Source organism: Oncorhynchus kisutch, unplaced genomic scaffold (assembly GCF_002021735.2).
Source record: "Oncorhynchus kisutch isolate 150728-3 unplaced genomic scaffold, Okis_V2 scaffold759, whole genome shotgun sequence".
Lineage (NCBI taxonomy): Eukaryota > Metazoa > Chordata > Actinopteri > Salmoniformes > Salmonidae > Oncorhynchus > Oncorhynchus kisutch.
In genome coordinates, this window is record NW_022262704.1 from 5,195 (window position 1) to 25,175 (window position 19,981).

Here is a 19,981-nt window from a genome sequence, read left to right on the forward strand (position 1 = left end):
ATAAAAAAAATAAAAAAATAAATGTATCGGTCACATTTTGACTAATAGTGTAGAACCATTGGCTGCAGTGTATCCGTACCCTTTGGATACAGTGATTACAATATAATGGCTATATCCAGGAAAGACAAAGTTCCAACAGCTGGGCCTAAAATAGTGTATTAAAGTCTCAAAATCCATCTGTTAACAGTAGACGTGTCAATCCACCACATCCGCCGATATCGCCCTTCCACATCTGTGCTGAAAGGTGGCAGAGCTAGAGCGATGTTTGTCAGGGATATCCCGAAAATCGGTCTTCTCACAAAATCATATGTACAGTAGCGTCCGAAGGGTTTGGCCTGTGTTAGTCTTCAGTCCAGGTTCTGTGGTGGTTCAGACAGACAGACAGACAGACAGACTCTAAATGACTCTAAACACAAACACACTCATAATTTTATAATAAGAGACTTACTGCCAATGTGTCGTAGTCAGGGGAGATGGTCCTTATGTTCAGACCTGTGTATGTGTCAATTTTAGGGTCAGGATGCACACTGTAGAAAGAGAGAGATTATAGTCATGGTAACAGTGAAAAAATATATAAAAGACACTGTCATGACAAAGTAAATTAATGTCTCCAGGTGTGGAAGTGTAACTGAAGGAATGTCTGGTATTGTTTTTTTTTTTTACATTATTACCTGTGTGTCTGTTGTGGCATCACTTCCTGCTCCGGATCTCCTGTAAAGAGGGACAGAGTGAGTTCAGCTCTCTGTTGATCTCTGGTGGAGGTTAATACATTTTTTATATTTAAATCCTCACCTCTTCGGAGTGCAGTAGATGGTGACTAGAAGAGCTCCAGCAGTCAGGACAGCCCCCACCCCCATTACAGGAACCCAGGGAAATTGTACTTTTTTATTGTACTTTTTAAAAACTTTTCGTCTGGAATTAGTGCACGCACCTTAACCACTAGCGTTGAGCAATCCCGTATCCGGGAGCGTAATCATAGCCTCAAGCTCATTACCATAACGCAACGTTTCCTATTCATGAAAATCGCAAATGAAATGAAATAAATATATTGAAACACAAGCTTAGCCTTTTGTTAACAACACTGTCATCTCAGATTTTCAAAATATGCTTTAACCAAAGCTACACAAGCATTTGTGTAAGAGTATTGATAGCCTAGCATAGCATTAAGCCTAGCATTCAGCAGTCAACATTTTCACAAAAACAAGAAAAGCATTCAAACAAAATCATTTACCTTTGAAGAACTTTGGATGTTTTCAATGACGAGACTCTCAGTTAGATAGCAAATGTTAATTTTTCATCACGTTTGGCTAAGAAAAAAAATACGAAAATGCAGTCAACACAACGCTAAACTTTTTTCCAAATGAGCTCCATAATATCGACAGAAACATGGCAAACGTTGTTTAGAATCAATCCTCAAGGTGTTTTTCACAATTCTATTCGATGAAAAATCAATCCTGGCAGTCGGTTTCTCATCCGAGGTAAACGGAAAAATACTGCAGCTGGAGATTACACAATAATAATTGCGACGGAGGACACCAAGCGACCACCTGGTAGATGTAGTGTCTTATGGTCAATCTTCCAATGATATGCCTACAAATACGTCACAATGCTGCAGACACCCTGGGGAAAACGTGGAAAAGGTAAGCTGACTCCTATCTCCTCCACAGCCATATAAGAAGTCATTGCCATGAGGCGGTTTCAAAAAATGCAGCACTTCCTGATTGTATTTTTATCTGTTTTTTTTCTGTAACATCAGTTCTGTGGCACTCACAGACAATATCTTTGCAGTTTTGGAAACGTCAGGGTGATTTCTTTCCAAAGCTGTCAACTATATGCATAGTCGAGCATCTTTTCGTGACAAAATATCTTGTTTAAAACGGGAACGTTTTTTTATCCAAAAATTAAAAGAGCGCCCCCTATATCCAAGAAGTTAATTTGATGTGGCTCTCTGCACTTTCACCGGATGTTTGTTTGAGACAATGCATTTCTGACAATAACGCGCCAATGTAAACTGAGATTTTTGGATATAAATATGAACTTTATCGAACAAAACATACATGTATTGTGTAACATGAAGTCCTATGAGTGTCATCTGATGAAGATCATCAAAGGTTAGTGATTAATTTGATCTCTGTTTCTGCTTTTTGTGAGTCCACTCTTTGGCTGGAAAAATGGCTGTGTTTTTCTGTGACCAGGTACTGACCTAACATAATCATTTGGTGTGCTTTCGTCGTAAAGCCTTTTGAAATCGGACATTGTGGTGGGATTAACAACAAGTTTATCTTTAAAATAGTGCAAAATACTTGTATGTTTGAGGAATTTTAATTATGGGATTTCTGTTGTTTTGAATTTGGCGGCCTGCAATTTCACTGGCTGTTGTCGAGGTGGGACGCTAGCGTCTCACTTGTACCAGAGAGGTTAAACACGCAAATCAATAAGCTGAATTGAATTAAAACACATGAAACCACAGTCCTCGGTCCGTATTCACAAAGTGCTGATCTAGGATCAGTTTAGCCTTTTAGATCATAAATATATCAACCTAGTTCAGCACTCCTATTCTTAGACTCTTTATGAATACAGACACGGATGTAACAGGTAAAAAAACTGGTATAAATTAAACAAAAAGTAAATGGATACAGTAAGTCGTACCCACAAGTATATGACTTATGACTAAAAAAACAACAACCAAAAACGTACTGTATTTCAAGATATTGTCAAGAGTAGTTCCAGAGTGAAGTGAAGAGGAGAGTCTTGTACAGTGAGTCAACTGTCTGTGAGTGAAAACAAGAAGTAAGTGTTGACACCTTATAAAAGCAGTCAGAACACAAGTAGTGGATACAGAACTGTCCTTTCCTTTCTCTTTAATTAAGACATTAACGTGCATGACCACCAGACCGTTAGAAAAGCGATGTTAATGTATTTCAAAAGACATTGTGCAACAGCCTGTAGTTGCCTTTCTTCATCTGAGGTGTGGGCCTATATTTCTTTAATAGACAAAATGTGTCCCATTTCCAATGTGATCTTTATACTACTGTCACACCCTGACCATAGTTTGCTTTGTATGTTTCTATGTTTTGTTTGGTCAGGGTGTGATCTGAGTGGGCATTCTATGTTACATGTCTAGTTTGTTTATTTCTATGTTTGGCCTGATATGGTTCTCAATCAGAGGCAGGTGTTAGTCATTGTCTCTGATTGGGAACCATATTTAGGTAGCCTGTTTGGTGTTGGGTTTTGTGGGTATTGTTCCTGTCTCTGTGTTTGCACCAGATAGGGCTGTTTCGGTTTTCCACGTTTGTTGTTTTGTATTATGTTCATGTTTAGTTGTCTTATTAAAAAACATGAATAGTAACCACGCTGCGTTTTGGTCCGCCTCTCCTTCAACTCAAGAAAACCATGTAAACAATGTGTTGTCTATACTATTTAGAATGTTAACAATTTCTTATAATGTGTCTTGCCCTTCTGAGTTCTGTATATACAGGTCAAAGTTTCATGATGTCATCCAAGTAGAACCCATTCCATTTAAACACCCATGACCATCACTCCTCATCAGCTGCATCAAAATAATACTGAAGGTTCCAGTGTTCTAGACTAGAGCTCCACCTACTGGTATCTCAACATTACTGCACCTTCCTAATAATAATGTCCTCAATAATGTTGGGTTAATAACAACATAACACACTGGAAATGAAACAGACAGAATGGTGAAACACAACACTGGCTACTTGTCAAAGTCACATTTAAACACACAAAAACAAATGTCCTTAGTAGTACAACATGCCTCTATCATATTATGTTACACTGTTGACCCTTGTGTACAGTACTGGTAGTAGCATTAGTTAGCAGAGACATCAGTATCATCACCATAACCTGCTGTATTTCTGCTGTCCATATACTGTATAGTCTAATGTTATCCATATATAGCTACAATAGACTATATATGGATAACAGGCTACATTAGACTATATATGGATACTACTACTAAACACAACCCACCATCACTGTGTCTCATGTTAGTACTACTCCTAAACACAACCCACCATCACTGTGTCTCATGTTAATACTACTCCTAAACACAACCCACCATCACTGTGTCTCATGTTAATACTACTCCTAAACACAACCCACCATCACTGTGTCTCATGTTAATACTACTCCTAAACACAACCCACCATCACTGTGTCTCATGTTAATACTACTCCTAAACACAACCCACCATCACTGTGTCTCATGTTAATACTACTCCTAAACACAACCCACCATCACTGTGTCTCATGTTAACACTACTCCTAAACACAACCCACCATCACTGTGTCTCATGTTAATACTACTCCTAAACACAACCCACCATCACTGTGTCTCATGTTAATACTAGCCTATTCTTAACCCACCCAGCATGTGACGTCCACGGGCGGCGAATTTTCGGCTATATCAGGTCCTTCTGTCATGGAATTGATTTCGCCCCAAAATTGTCTTCCCAAAAACTGGGCTCTATTAAGTCTGTCCATTTTGGTCCAAATAAAGCCCGAAGGTCAGCCTGATCATATACACAAATACAGTTATACAATATTGCATATAGGATAAGTTTTGTCATTTGATGCACAGTATAGTAAAATATATTGATTTAAAACAAACATTTTTTGAATAGCTTGTTAGATGTTCTGATATAGACAATTACCTGTAATTTCAAGTCATTAGTTTACAATTTCACACATCATGCTTCAAAACTGGGAGGCAGAACGAGCAAGTCATTCAACCGCCATTTTGTTCTTCAAGATGGTAACAAGGATTTTTGTAAGCGTCAACATTTCTGAAAACTTTTGTAATTTGATAAGGTTGTTATATTAATTATCAGTTTCTGTTAATGTTGCAAACTATTATTTTTTAGGCTAGCGTTAGCAACTCTGCCTGGATACTTGCATTCTAGCTAACTAGCTAGCTAGCTAACATCAACACTAACTTAGTTGCTAGCTAGATAGACCTGCTTTCCCGCCTTGCACTAACAGATTTGATGGTTGTACTAACTGTTAGACAGCTTACTGTATCAGTCCGGGCTAACTACGGTTAGCTACATATTTCTGGTAACGGGTGTGGAGTCATTGTTTTTTGACAGGAAAATGTTAGAAATTAGCTAGCTATAGTCTAACATCAACTTTACTCTTTGGTTACCTGCATATGCTAGCTAGCTAGCTTGCGAGCTAGGTGTGAAGCTGGTTGGTTTGCAAACAAACTGTAATATAGGTTAACTAACGTTAGCTACCTAGATATCTAGCTAGCTAAGAACATTAGCTCACAAGAGAGAGGGCAATAATATGTCACAAATATGACAGGAGAATGAGTGCAAAATGCATTGATCAAAATTAACTAGCTAAGAACCCTGGCAAAATGTAGTTCAAACTTGCTCTCGCTATATTTATTACTACAGTATGTTTACTACTTACCTTTATGACCTTTTTGCAGAAAATGAAAAGAGTGAAGATGATAATTATACAATCCACAACTGATCAAGACCAGGCTGTTTCCCATGAATAATGACAGTAAGTGGATTGTTCCACGAAATGTGTGACTTTTGATTCCCTCTGATATTTTATGTATAAATTGTGCACTAATTCAAAAGGCACCTATTTTGTGGAATGTACTACAAAATTGAAACTTGCAAAGTTCAACAACGAATCCATTAGAATCTTATTGAAACTTGAACTACAGTATATGTATATTGCAAGTAAAATGTCACTTTTATTTGCAATCACAATCTTGTCTGTCAGGATCCTCTTGCGTGTGATACCCCATATTTCAACAGTGTCAACAAAATGTTCTCACTTCAGAAGTGTGTTCTAACTAAATTTATGGAGATATTGGAGGTGAAACATGTTGGGAGATCAGAGCCCCAAGACTCTTTGAGTTCCATGTCAAGAGGATGGAGACGGAGCAACTAGAGAAGCAGCTCCAAAGTGAAGATGCACAGAATCTGATGGTGAAATTGAAAGGTATTTTGACATTTCATTTACACTGTAGATTTGGTCAGCATTTTTCACACTACCTACAGCAATACAATTAGTCAATTCCCCTCTTACAGGCAATGCCTGTAAATTTTTTAAATTTTTATTTGTCATACTGAGACAGTGTTTACTGCATAACTTCCGGTGTTTCAGACAAAGTCTCTTGACACTGATTGCAAGGTTAAGCAATGGCCTGATGCACGGTTATCTAATGGCCTGATGTCCTTGTTCAACTTCAATGGCCATCAGGCAAAGTGGGGATTAGGAAACTGTGTACTCTGTTGTCAACGGTACCGACAAACAGGTCATTCTTCTGTAGTATATTTAACACTTTAGTATATAACACTTTAGATCTGATAAAAGATAAACATCTTTTTTCTTTTTTTTTCTTTGTACAATCATTATTGAAATGCAAGAGAATAGCCATCATGTATTATTCCAGCCCAGGCACAATTTAGACTTTGGCCACTAGATGGCAGCAGTGTATGTGCAAAGTAGACTGATCCAATGAACAATTGCATATCTGTTCAAAATCAAGATAGCCCAAATGTGCCTAATTGTTTTGTTCATAATTGTGCACTCTAGCCTTTAGCTCAATGCAGACGTTGCCTGTAATCCATGGCTTCTAGTTGGGATATGTAGGTACGGTCACTGTGGGGACAACGTCGTCAATGTACATATTGATGGAGATGATAACCGAGGTGGTTTACTCCTCAATGCCATTTGATGAATCCCGGAACATATTCCAGTCTGTGCTAGAAAAAAAGGTCCTGTAGCGTAGCATCCACGTCATCTGACCACTTCCGTATTGAGCGAGTCACGGGTACTTCCTGCTTTAGTTTTTTCTTGTCAGCAGGAATCAGGAGGATATAATTATGATCAGATTTGCCAAATGGAGGGCGGGTGCTCTACTCTACTGTATTGTGGGATACTTGTATAAATAAATCTTTTTAAGATTTTCAAGTTAACAGATGATAAAGACAGACTAGGCTGTAATATTTAAAGCAACATTTTATTGTCTTAAACTTTGAGCTAATTCACAACAAAATGCATAATTTACACTGAATCACACTGTATTGGAAATAATCATAAAAAATGTCACCATAAAACAAGTGTGATTGTGATATTAATATTCATAAATGCCATGGCACAATAATGTCTGACAGCAATACAAAGTAAGTCAATTAACACATCAGGAGTAACTAGGTGCGAAAGCAACACATATTAAAAGCTGTTTTCAATATAATACATATTTTACAATGGGGAAATGTCCCATTGTAAAAGAGTAGAAGTATAATCCATCCTATTTAACTTCAATATATATAATTAATGTTACAAGGAAAAAACATTAAACTTAAATGTTTGTGGAGAAGTTAAAGTTCATTGTCTGGAAATCCTAGGTCCAGATTCTGCATAGATTATTTTAATGCAAGGTTCTGTGGTGGTTGTCTTCAATCCAGGTTCTGTGGTGGTTCTCTTCAGTCCAGGTTCTATGGTGGCTTAGTATCTATTTGAGGGGGATGTGTCACTGGGTGAGTCTCTCACATTCTGAACAAAGACACACTGAAGGAGCACTTTATACACCACTTCATAAAATGTTTAGGAACAAACACACACACACACACACCTACTGCCTGGATGTCACTCTGGTGACCTGGTATTCTTCACATTCAGAGATGTGCACATGTCACTGTTAGGGTCAGGATGGACACTCTGTAGAGTGAGAGAGGGAGGGTGTGAGGGAGGGTGTGAGGGAGGTTGAGAGGGAGGGAGGGAGGGAGGGAGGGAGGGAGGGAGGGAGGGAGGGAGGGAGGGAGGGAGGGAGGGAGGGAGGGAGGGAGGGAGGGAGGGAGGGAGGGAGGGAGGGAGGGAGGGAGGGAGGGAGGGGAAATGCATGAGCACTTTGAGACACCTCTATAATTTTCTCTAAACACAAACACATAATAAGAGACTTACTGCCAGAGTGTCGTAGTCAGTTGAACTGGTCCTCACGTTCAGACCTGTGTACGTGTCACTGTTAGGGTCATGGTGGACACTCTGGAGAGAGAGAGAGAGAGAGAGAGAACATAGTAAAAGTGAAAATAGTGTGAAAGAGACTGTTGTGATACAGTAGATTAATGTCACCAGGTGTGAAGGTGGAGGTGTAACTGATATAATCACCTGTGTGTCTGTTGTGGCATCATTTCCTCCTGTGGATCTCCTGTAAAGAGGAACAGAGTGAGTTATGCTCTCTACTGACCTCTAGTGGAGGTTGTGTTACTAATGCAGTATATCTCAATGAACGACTCACCTCTTCAGAGTGCAGTAGATGGTGAGTAGCAGAGCTCCAGCAGTCAGGACAGCCCCCACCCCCACCACAGGAACCCAGGGAAACACTGCTGCAGGATCATGGGTTGAAGTGTCAATAGGTTAGAACATATATCTGTTAAATCAGTCATCTCGCAGAGCACCCGAAATAGACAAAACATGACATGCTTACACATGACATTAATATGGACCGGGATGGAAGTCTCTGTCCCTTTAATGTTTCTAGCTTCACAGTAGTATTCTCCTCTATCCTCAGAGCTGATGTTAGTGATGCTGTAACTATGTCCTGATGCTTTTGGTGAGGCTATATTCTTCTTGTACCAGGTGTATTTGTCCGCAGGTGGGTTGGCATCACTGCTGCAGGTCAGAGTCACTGAACTGCCCTCCACTATTTCACCAGAGGGACTGACTGATACTGAGGTGTTCCTTGGACCATCTGGTGTAAAATACATTGGATATAGTGAAAGTACAAATTAGGTCAGTTAAATATTATATTAACTTTCCACAAATGTACAGTTGAAGTCGGAACTTTACATACACCTTAGCCAACTACATTTAAACTCAGTTTTCACAATTCCTGACATTTAATCCTAGTAACAATTCCCTGTCGTAGGTCAGTTAGGATAACAACTATTTTAAGAATGTGAAATATCAGAATAATTGTAGAGAGAGTGATTTATTTCAGCTTTTATTTCTTTCATCACATTCCCAGTGAGTCAGAAGTTTACATCAATTAGTATTTGGTAGCATTGCTTTTATATTCTGTAACTTGGGTCAAACATTTCAGGGAGCCTTCCACTAGCTTCCCACAATAACTTGGATCAATTTTGGCCCATTCATAACGATGGTCATTATGCCCAAACAGTTTTATTATTGTTTCATCAGACCAGAGGACATTTCTCCAAAAAGTATGATCTTTGTCCCCATGTGCAGTTGCAAACTGTAGTCTGGCTTTTTTTTAATGGCGGTTTAAGGAGCAGTGGCTTCTTCCTTATTGAGTGGCCTTTCAGGTTATGTTGATATAGGACTCGTTTTACTGTGGATATAGATACTGTTGTACCCGTTTCCTCCAGCATCTTCACATCACATTTTAACTTTGCTGTTGTTCTGGGATTGATTTGCACTTTTCACACCAAAGTACGTTAATCTCTAGGAGACAGAACGCATCTGCTTCCTGAGCCTTATGAAGGCTGCGTGGTTCCATGGTGTTTATACTTGAATACTATTGTTTGTACAGATGAACGTGGTACCTTCAGGTGTTTGGAAATTGCTCCCAAGGATTAACCAAACTTGTGGAGGTCTACAATCTTTATCTGAGGTCTTGGCTGATTTATTTTGATTTTCCCATGATGTCAAGCAAAGGGGCACTGAGTTTGAAGGTAGGCCTTGAAATACATCCACAGGTACACCTCCAATTGACTCAAATGATGTCAATTAGCCTATCGGAAGCTTATAAAGCCATGACATCTGAAATTGTGTAATTTTCCAAGCTGTTTAAAGGCACAGTCAAATTAGTGTATGTAATCTACCACACATCCGGTGGATAGAGAGCCAATTATTATGTTCAACATAGGAGGGCCAAGCACAGGAAGCAGCTCTTTCAGTAGTTTACTTGGAATAGGGTCCAGTATGCAGCTTGAAGGTTTAGAGGCCATGATTATTTTCATCATTGTGTCAAGAGAAATAGTACTAAAACACTTGAGCGTCTCTCTTGATCCTAGGTCCTGGCAGAGTTGTGCAGACTCAGGACAACTGAGCTTTGAAGGAATACGCAGATTTAAAGAGGAGTCCGTAATTTTCTTTCTAATAATCATGATCTTTTCCTCAAAGAAGTTCATGAATTTATCACTGCTAAAGTGAAAGCCATCCTCTCTTGGGGAATGCTGCTTTTTAGTTAGCTTTGCGACAGTATCAAAAAGGAATTTCGGATTGTTCTTATTTTCCTCAATTAAGTTAGAAAAATAGGATGATCGAGCAGCAGTAAGGGCTTTGTAAATTGAAATTTGCTATCGTAAATGTTAGCAACACCTCCGCCTTTGCGGGATGCACGGGGGATATGGTCACTAGTGTAGCCAGGAGGTGAGGCCTCATTTAACACAGTAAATTCATCAGGCTTAAGCCATGTTTCAGTCAGGCCAATCACATCAAGATTATGATCAGTGATTAGTTCATTGACTAGAATTGCCTTTGAAGTAAGGGATCTAACATTAAGTAGCCCTATTTTGAGATGTGAGGTATCATGATCTCTTTCAATAATGACAGGAATGGAGGAGGTCTTTATCCTAGTGAGATTGCTAAGGCGAACAACACCATGTTTAGTTTTGCCCAACCTAGGTCGAGGCACAGACACGGTCTCAATGGTGATAGCTGAGCTGACTACACTGACTATGCTAGTGGCAGACTCCACTATGCTGGCAGGCTGGCTAACAGCCTGCTGCCTGGCCTGCACCCTATTTCATTGTGGAGCTAGAGGAGTTAGAGCCCTGTCTATGTTGGTAGATAAGATGAGAGCACCCCTCCAGCTAGGATGGAGTCCGTCACTCCTCAGCAGGTCAGGCTTGGTCCTGTTTGTGGGTGAGTCCCAGAAAGAGGGCCAATTATCTACAAATTGTATCTTTTGGGAGGGGCAGAGAAAAGTTTTCAACCAGCGATTGAGTTGTGAGACTCTGCTGTAGAGCTCATCACTCCCCCTAACTGGGAGGGGGCCAGAGACAATTACTCTATGCCGACACATCTTTCTAGCTGATTTACACACCAAAGCTATGTTGCACTTGGTGATCTCTGACTGTTTCATCCTAACACCACGTTGGTGCCGACGTGGATAACAATATCTCTATACTTTCTACACTCTCCAGTTTTAGCTTTAGCCAGCACCATCTTCAGATTAGCCTTAACGTCGGTAGCCCTGCCCCCTGGTAAACAGTGTATGATCGCTGGATGATTCGTTTTAAGTCTAATACTGCGGGTAATGGAGTCGCCAATGACTAGAGTTTTCAATTTGTCAGAGCTAATGGTGGGAAGCTTCGGAGTCTCAGACCCCGTAACGGGAGGAGTAGAGACATGAGAAGGCTCGGCCTCTGACTCCGACTTGCTGCTTAATGGGGAAAACCGGTTGAAAGTTTCTGTTGCTGAATGAGCGACACCGGTTGAGCATTCCTACAACATTTCCTTCCAGAAAGTGAGAAAGTTGTCCGGCTGCAAGGACTGTGTTCATCCTTTCCTACACTGAAATTACCCTTGCCTAACGATTGCGTCTGAAGCTGGGCTTGTAGCACAGCTATCCTCGCCGTAAGGCGATCGTTCTCCTGTATATTATGAATACAGCTACTGCAATTAGAAGGCATCATGTTAATGTTACTACTTAGCTTCGGCTGTTGGAGGTCCTGACGAACCATGTCCAGATAAAGCTTCCGGAGTGAAAAAGTTGAGGGAAAAAACAAAAATATAAACGGTAATTAAAAAGTAAAAAGCGTAAAGTTGTCAGGTAGCAAAATAGGTTGGCAACAAAACGCACAGCAACACATAAACAAGTCTGCAAGTTGTGACCTGAAATGACCTTTATGATCTTTCTTATCACTATTACTTTGGGGTTCTAATCCCCCTCTTTCAAAATCCCCAAGGTGAACAAATCTTTAACAATCGTGATCCTTCACTATATTTATCCCTAAACCTCCCACAAGAACTACTGTCTATAGCTATTCTCAATGACCTTACTGCCAATATGAAAGTTTTATACATAGCTAAATACATTGTTGGAGACAGTTTTCATCTCTTTCGTTATGCAAACATTTGTTTATTAGATTATATTTCTCATTAAGAATAATGTTGTTTTAATTCTATATGGCTCACGCTTTGCTTTGGTCATGTGTTCTCTTATGGGTCAATGATTTTAATTACAATATAGAAATGATGTTCTAGGCTCAATTACTTAAAAGTGCATGTGGTCCCACCCCTCCCATGTGTTCCCAGGTGCATATTTGGGAGCCCATATTCATTCAGGATGTAAGGATGACTAGTTATGGCAAAAGTTAGGAAAACTTGGTTGCTGTAACAAAACAAAACAGCAACGTTTTATACTTTGACCACATCTTTTCACATACGTTTTATTTGGGTCTTTTTTAATTTACTACGTTGATTGGCTCCAGCCCTTGGAGGCTCAGTGCATTTACAAAGAAAAATAACACAATTCAACAATTGATGGATGGTGACAATAATAATGACATTGCCAGTTGTCATGTTAAGGTTTTCAATGTTCTATTGGGGGAGTTCATGGATTTGCATGTGGCTGTGCATTATATGGTGACTGCATAGGAAAGAGGATCTGATCAAGCCTATTGGTATTCTTGATCAATTCTTGATCCAAAAAGACACACAACTGTTATGGGGTTAATTCCACATCTGCTTGAATTGTTTGGTAGTGTATTGTCATGGTATGAGACAACATAAATAATACAATTTCAGTAACGTAACAAATAAATGATATCCTAAATTGAGAGATGAATAAAGAATGTGTTATCACATTAACATCAAAAATCTTTCAGAATGTACCTGTCTTCAGTATAGAATGACATGTATACAGATTATATTACAACTCTTTGTGTTTTGTCTTAATGACTGTTCTTTAGTAAATAGGAAACTCAACAGTGTATTAGTCCGAGAAACATTAACTAGATAGTTGTTTTATGTTTGTGAAACCTTGAAATGAACACAATGAGAAGTGATTTTGTAACAACAGTTTTGAATGGGTAATTGTATCACATATATATCATTGTATGTTTTAATTAGCGCTCATATAAACTTTTTTCATCACTGCCTTGTAAACCCATTCTTGTAAGTTGGAGCTACTGTACATGATTGTCTGGGGCTGCTGTACAGATTTGAGCACTTGCCAAGATGTTGACATTTCTGGGTATGTCTCACCTGTAACATAATAATAATAAATATTATGATGATAATAATAATATTGTTATATTATTTTTATAATAATACAAATCTGTCAATCAACCATATGTATTTCTTAAAAGCCCTTTTTTGCATCAGCAGTAGTCACAAAGCATTTTAGAGATAGCCAGTCTAAAAATCTAAGACCCATCAATGCATATGTCAAAGCACAGTTTTACATGATAAAGTAAACCTTTTATAAACAATGGCAACACTGCCATGGAGATCTGAGCCTTGCTGTTGGAAAATGAAGTTAGTATCCGACTTTCGGTTGTCGCAGATGCACCTCTCCTGACTTTACTTCTTGACTTTGGTCTACAGTCAGTTGCTTTAGCCTTACCACTCAAACGAGCCCTACTGTATGTTTGCCTCTGAAAAATTAAAGACTCAGATCATCAAAAGCATAACATGAGTGTTTAATTGGTGTCTGTCTGAAATCAGAATTTGTCTAAGATGTTGCACTTTGTGCAAATGAAACTGTTATCCATCTAATGTTGCTATGCTGAATGAAACACACGGTTTTAAAGAAGGCATGTGTAAAATAATGGTGCCTAACTGCTCATTCTGCCTCTAATCTTCAAATGAACCAAGTGAATTTTGTACAAGCAATAATTTAAACCGATCAATGAAGTGCCAAGACAAAATGTGTTTCCTACTTTAGAGCAGGGGTGTCAAACTCATTCCATGGAGGGCCTAGTGTCTGTAGGTTTTTGTTTTTTACTTTCATTTAAGACCAAGACAACTACTGTAGGTGAGGGGAGTAATTAGTGGACTTAATTCAGCCATCAAGTACAAGGAAGGAGTGAAAATCCGCAAACACTCGGCCCTCCGTGTAATGAGTTTGACGCGTGCTTTAGAGTAAGGGCTGTCAAACCTGTCAGGATCTCAATTAGAGAATCAACCAGACCTGAGTAAATTTCTGTATTCCAAATCAACCCCTAGCTCCTACACCTACCACTTAGTCATTTAGGGGCATTTGAAATGATCAGATAGGGTAATGCAATATGTTAATTGCTTCACCTTGTCTTCTGATAGGCTGGATGCAATTGTGGCCATATTGCTTATCCCAATTAAATCCTTGTGTTTAGATCAAGGTGTAGGATTTAGGGGTCAATTTGGAAATAGAAATTGAATGTAGTTCAGTGGCTGACAGCTGTCCTTAATTAGCCAACGTCATTAGAAGGGTCTGGAATTCCTTTAAAAGGAGCAACCAAACATCTGGCAAATATAGTAAAAGGGGTATTCTGGTAGGACATATGCCTACCATTAGTTCTGAATACTGGTGAAGTTTTGAGGGCAAAATGGCTGTGATGATTGGAATCGCTTTCAGGTATGTTTTTAAGTATTGATTTAGTTTGTTTCCCTTGTCCTTCAGGTGTTACAGGTAGCTATGTTTATGACATACATTCTTTTTCCTTAAGAGTTTCTTGGCTTTGTTGCCTGCTAATTGGAGGGATAATGTCTTCTACATCAGAAGGTGAGTTCATTTCAAATAACAGCTACGCAGTTCCATAACCTTCAAATGCTGACATTTTACAGTTTATATTTTGTACCTAGGTGATTGGTCTCCTGCACTGGATTCTAATGCAGCATGGCTCTATGCAGGATCACTTCGGTCTCTAGGATATGGCAATTATAAGTCTCCAAAATCTCAAATGCAAGCGCAACAGAAACATCCGGCCGCCATCGGGTGGAAGGAACTGGCCCCCATGTCCCAGCAACCTCAGCAAGTGTGGAATCCAGTTCAAATGCCCCTGCATCAGAAGCAACCAGCCGCAGAAGCTCAGCCGCAGAGGCAACCGACAACTGTGCCCCAGCAAGTGTGGCATCAAGCTCACATGCTGACGCATAAGCAACCGACCGCCATGCCCCAGCAAGTGTGGCATCCAGTTCAAATGCCCGTGCAGCAGAAGCAACCGACCGCTGTGCCCCAGCAAGTGTGGCATCAAGCTCAAATGACCCTGCAGCAGAAGCAACCGACTGCTGTGCCCCAGCAAGTGTGGTATCCTCCTCAAATGCCCCTGCAGCAGAAGCAACCGACCGCCGTGCCCCAGCAAGTGTGGCATCCAGTTCAAATGCCCCTGCAGCAGAAGCAACCGACCGCCGTGCCCCAGCAAGTGTGGCTTCAAGCTCAAATGCACCTGCAGCAGAAGCAACCGACCGCCGTGCCCCAGCAAGTGTGGCATCCAGCTCAAATGCCCCAGAAGCAACCGACCGCCGTGCCCCAGCAAGTGTGGCATCCAGCTCAAATGCTGCAAAAGCAACCGACCACTGTGCCCAAGCAAGTGTGGCATCCAAATCAAATGCTGCAAAAGCAACCGACCGCTGTGCCCCAGCAAGTGTGGCATCCTGCTCTAATGCCCCTGCAGCAGAAGCAACCGACCGCTGTGCCCCAGCAAGTGTGGCATCCTTCTCAAATGCCCCTGCAAACAACCGCTGTGCCCCAGGAAGTGTGGCATCCAAATCAAATGCTGCAAAAGCAACCGACCGCTGTGCCCCAGCAAGTGTGGTATCCTCCTCAAATGCCCCTGCAGCAGAAGCAACCGACCGCCGTGCCCCAGCAAGTGTGGCATCCAGTTCAAATGCCCCTGCAGCAGAAGCAACCGACCGCCGTGCCCCAGCAAGTGTGGCTTCAAGCTCAAATGCCCCTGCAGCAGAAGCAACCGACCGCCGTGCCCCAGCAAGTGTGGCATCCTTCTCAAATGCCCCTGCAACCGACCGCTGTGCCCCAGCAAGTGTGGCATCCAAATCAAATGCTGCAAAAGCAACCGACCGCTGTGCCCCAGCAAGTGTGGCATCCTGCTCTAATGCCCCTGCCCCAGAAGCAACCGACCGCCGTGACCCAGCAAGTGTGGCATCCTGCTCAAATGCCCCTGCAGCAGAAGCAACCGACCGCCGTGACCCAGCAAGTGTGGCATCCTGCTCTAATGCCCCTGCAGCAGAAGCAACCGACCGCCGTGCCCCAGCAAGTGTGGCATCCTTCTCAAATGCCCCTGCAAACAACCGCTGTGCCCCAGCAAGTGTGGCATCCAAATCAAATGCTGCAAAAGCAACCGACCGCTGTGCCCCAGCAAGTGTGGCATCCTGCTCAAATGCCCCTGCAGCAGAAGCAACCGACTGCCATGCCTCAGAAAGTGTGGTATCCTGCTCAAATGCCCCTGCAGCAGAAGCAACCGACCGCCGTGCCCCAGCTGGGGTGGCATCCTGCTCAGTTTCCCCAGCAGAAGCAACTGGCCGCCATGCCTCTACTGCAGAAGGAACCAACCACCATAGCCCAGCAACCTCAGCAGGTGTGGCATCCAGTTCAAATGTCCAAGAATCGAACAGCCACTGAACCTCAGCAGCAGAAGCAACCATCCACCACGCCCCAGCAAGCTCGGCATCCAGCTCAATTTCCCCAGCAGAAGCAACTGGCCCCCATAGCCCAGCAACCGCAGCATGTATGGCATCCAGCTCAAATGTCCAAGAATCGAACAGCCACTGAACCTCAGCAGCAGAAGCAACCACCCACCATGTCCGAGCAATCGTGGCATCCAGCTCAAATGCCCCTGCAGCAGAAGCAACCGGCCACTGAACCTCAACAGAAGGAACAGACCGCCATGCCCCAGCAAATGTGGTATCGAGCTAAAATGCTCCAACAGGAGAATCATCTGGCCGCCATTCTCCAGCAGCCTCCGCTCGTGTGGCATCCATCTCAATTTCCCCAGCAGCAGAAGGAACTGGCAGTCGAGCAGCAGAAGGAACTGGCAGTCGAGCAGCAGAAGGAACTGGCAGTCGAGCAGCAGAAGGAACTGGCAGTCGAGCAGCAGAAGGAACTGGCAGTCGAGCAGCAGAAGGAACTGGCAGTCGAGCAGCAGAAGGAACTGGCAGTCGAGCAGCAGAAGGAACTGGCAGTCGAGCAGCAGAAGGAACTGGCAGTCGAGCAGCAGAAGGAACTGGCAGTCGAGCAGCAGAAGGAACTGGCAGTCGAGCAGCAGAAGGAACTGGCAGTCGAGCAGCAGAAGGAACTGGCAGTCGAGCAGCAGAAGGAACTGGCAGTCGAGCAGCAGAAGGAACTGGCAGTCGAGCAGCAGAAGGAACTGGCAGTCGAGCAGCAGAAGGACCTTGTGGTCGAACCTCAGCAAGTGAGGTATCCAGCTCAAATGGCCCAGCAGCAGAAGCAACCGACCGCTGTGCCCCAGCAAGTGTGGCATCCAAATCAAATGCTGCAAAAGCAACCGACTGCCATGCCCCAGCAAGTGTGGAATCCATTTCACACACTGCAGAAGCAACCGACCGCCGTGCCCCAGCAAGTGTGGCATCCTGCTCAAATGCCCCTGCAGCAGAAGCAACCGACCGCCGTGCCCCAGCTGGGGTGGCATCCTGCTCAGTTTCCCCAGCAGAAGCAACTGGCCGCCATGCCTCTACTGCAGAAGGAACCAACCACCATAGCCCAGCAACCTCAGCAGGTGTGGCATCCAGTTCAAATGTCCAAGAATCGAACAGCCACTGAACCTCAGCAGCAGAAGCAACCATCCACCACGCCCCAGCAAGCTCGGCATCCAGCTCAATTTCCCCAGCAGAAGCAACTGGCCCCCATAGCCCAGCAACCGCAGCATGTATGGCATCCAGCTCAAATGTCCAAGAATCGAACAGCCACTGAACCTCAGCAGCAGAAGCAACCACCCACCATGTCCGAGCAATCGTGGCATCCAGCTCAAATGCCCCTGCAGCAGAAGCAACCGGCCACTGAACCTCAACAGAAGGAACAGACCGCCATGCCCCAGCAAATGTGGTATCGAGCTAAAATGCTCCAACAGGAGAATCATCTGGCCGCCATTCTCCAGCAGCCTCCGCTCGTGTGGCATCCATCTCAATTTCCCCAGCAGCAGAAGGAACTGGCAGTCGAGCAGCAGAAGGAACTGGCAGTCGAGCAGCAGAAGGAACTGGCAGTCGAGCAGCAGAAGGAACTGGCAGTCGAGCAGCAGAAGGAACTGGCAGTCGAGCAGCAGAAGGAACTGGCAGTCGAGCAGCAGAAGGAACTGGCAGTCGAGCAGCAGAAGGAACTGGCAGTCGAGCAGCAGAAGGAACTGGCAGTCGAGCAGCAGAAGGAACTGGCAGTCGAGCAGCAGAAGGAACTGGCAGTCGAGCAGCAGAAGGAACTGGCAGTCGAGCAGCAGAAGGAACTGGCAGTCGAGCAGCAGAAGGAACTGGCAGTCGAGCAGCAGAAGGACCTTGTGGTCGAACCTCAGCAAGTGAGGTATCCAGCTCAAATGGCCCAGCAGCAGAAGCAACCGACCGCTGTGCCCCAGCAAGTGTGGCATCCAAATCAAATGCTGCAAAAGCAACCGACTGCCATGCCCCAGCAAGTGTGGAATCCATTTCACACACTGCAGAAGCAACCGACCGCCGTGCCCCAGCAAGTGTGGCATCCTGCTCAAATGCCCCTGCAGCAGAAGCAACCGACCGCCGTGCCCCAGCTGGGGTGGCATCCTGCTCAGTTTCCCCAGCAGAAGCAACTGGCCGCTATGCCTCTACTGCAGAAGGAACCAACCACCATAGCCCAGCAACCTCAGCAGGTGTGGCATCCAGCTCAAATGCCCCTGCAGCAGAAGCAACCACCCACCACGTCCGAGCAAGTGTGGCATCCAGCTCAAATGCCCCTGCAGCAGAAGCAACCGGCCACTGAACCTCAACAGAAGGAACTGACCGCCATGCCCCAGCAAATGTGGTATCGAGCTAAAATGCTCCAACAGGAGAATCATCTGGCCGCCATTCTCCAGCAGCCTCCGCTCGTGTGGCATCCATCTCAATTTCCCCAGCAGAAGGAACTCGCCGTCGAGCAGCAGAAGGAACTCGCCGTCGAACCTCAGCAAGTGAGGTATCCAGCTCAATTGGCCCAGCAGCAACCCAACCCCATTCCTCAGCAATTTTGGCATGTAGCCCAAATTTCCCAGCAGCAACTGGCCCCAAATTCTCAGCAGAAGCACTACGAAAGCACTGAAGATGGTGCCTCTGGTAGTTCTCAAGCCAGCATTGTTGAACAGTCGGGTGTCATCCCAATCTCTTCCTACAGTTCCAAATCGCACTACAAGAATGGCAGAACTGGAGTCTCCCAAATCGGCTACACTCCTAGAGAGGCCATGCCTGTTGACAGTGGAAATGCTCCCAAGGACGGTTATGTTAGCATTGGTGCACCAAGCATATATCCAACACTAGTGAAGGATTCTGCAAGGTAATGGTTCACTTTAACCTGCTCTGAACTTTGCTCTCTGAATTTGAAGGCCTTTGTACTAACCATATATCTATCAACAGGAAAATATAATGGATTCATCCTCTAGAAGCTCTAATGGTGAGTATTGTTTTTGACATTGGTTACTTAACATTCTGTGTTGCTGACATTGTTTGCATTTCTTTCTGCTTTTTAGACCAGGAAGTTGCTGGTGCTCTTGCTACTCTAGTGGGATGGAATCAATAAACAATTTTACTTAAAAAAATGCCTTGTCTCTTTGAAATGTCCATTGCTTGCAGTCCGTAGTAAAAATGACTACTGTTGAGTTAATTCTTTGGTTTTCTCATCTTTTACCTTTGCTACTGATTCAAAATAAAGCTTGGGTCTACATAAGAGCATTTGTGATGGGGTGAGTTGTCAGACATTCCTCATATATTCATACTTTAGATGTAGGCATGCATTGTATACAGTGAGACTGTCAGACAAATCCCTGATTAAGAGCTCTGGGGAAGTGTACTAAGAAATG

General features: G+C 43.3%; 1 protein-coding gene across 1 annotated transcript; it reads left to right on the plus strand.

Annotated features, from left to right (window-relative positions):
• The first annotated feature begins 17,244 nt into the window (after positions 1–17,244).
• Positions 17,245–19,713, plus strand: LOC116361879 (putative mediator of RNA polymerase II transcription subunit 26). The gene is made up of 3 exons (XM_031816194.1): positions 17,245–19,458; positions 19,539–19,575; positions 19,652–19,713. The coding sequence occupies exons 1-2, from the start codon at positions 17,387–17,389 to the stop codon at positions 19,546–19,548; spliced, it is 2,082 nt and encodes a 693-aa protein (XP_031672054.1). The 5' UTR covers positions 17,245–17,386; the 3' UTR covers positions 19,549–19,575; positions 19,652–19,713.
• The last annotated feature ends 268 nt before the right edge of the window (positions 19,714–19,981 follow it).

Excerpts from the sequence above, each read along its gene's own strand:
- LOC116361879 (XM_031816194.1), top strand. The coding sequence starts at position 17,387 with ATGGCCCAGCAGCAGAAGCAACCGACCGCTGTGCCCCAGCAAGTGTGG.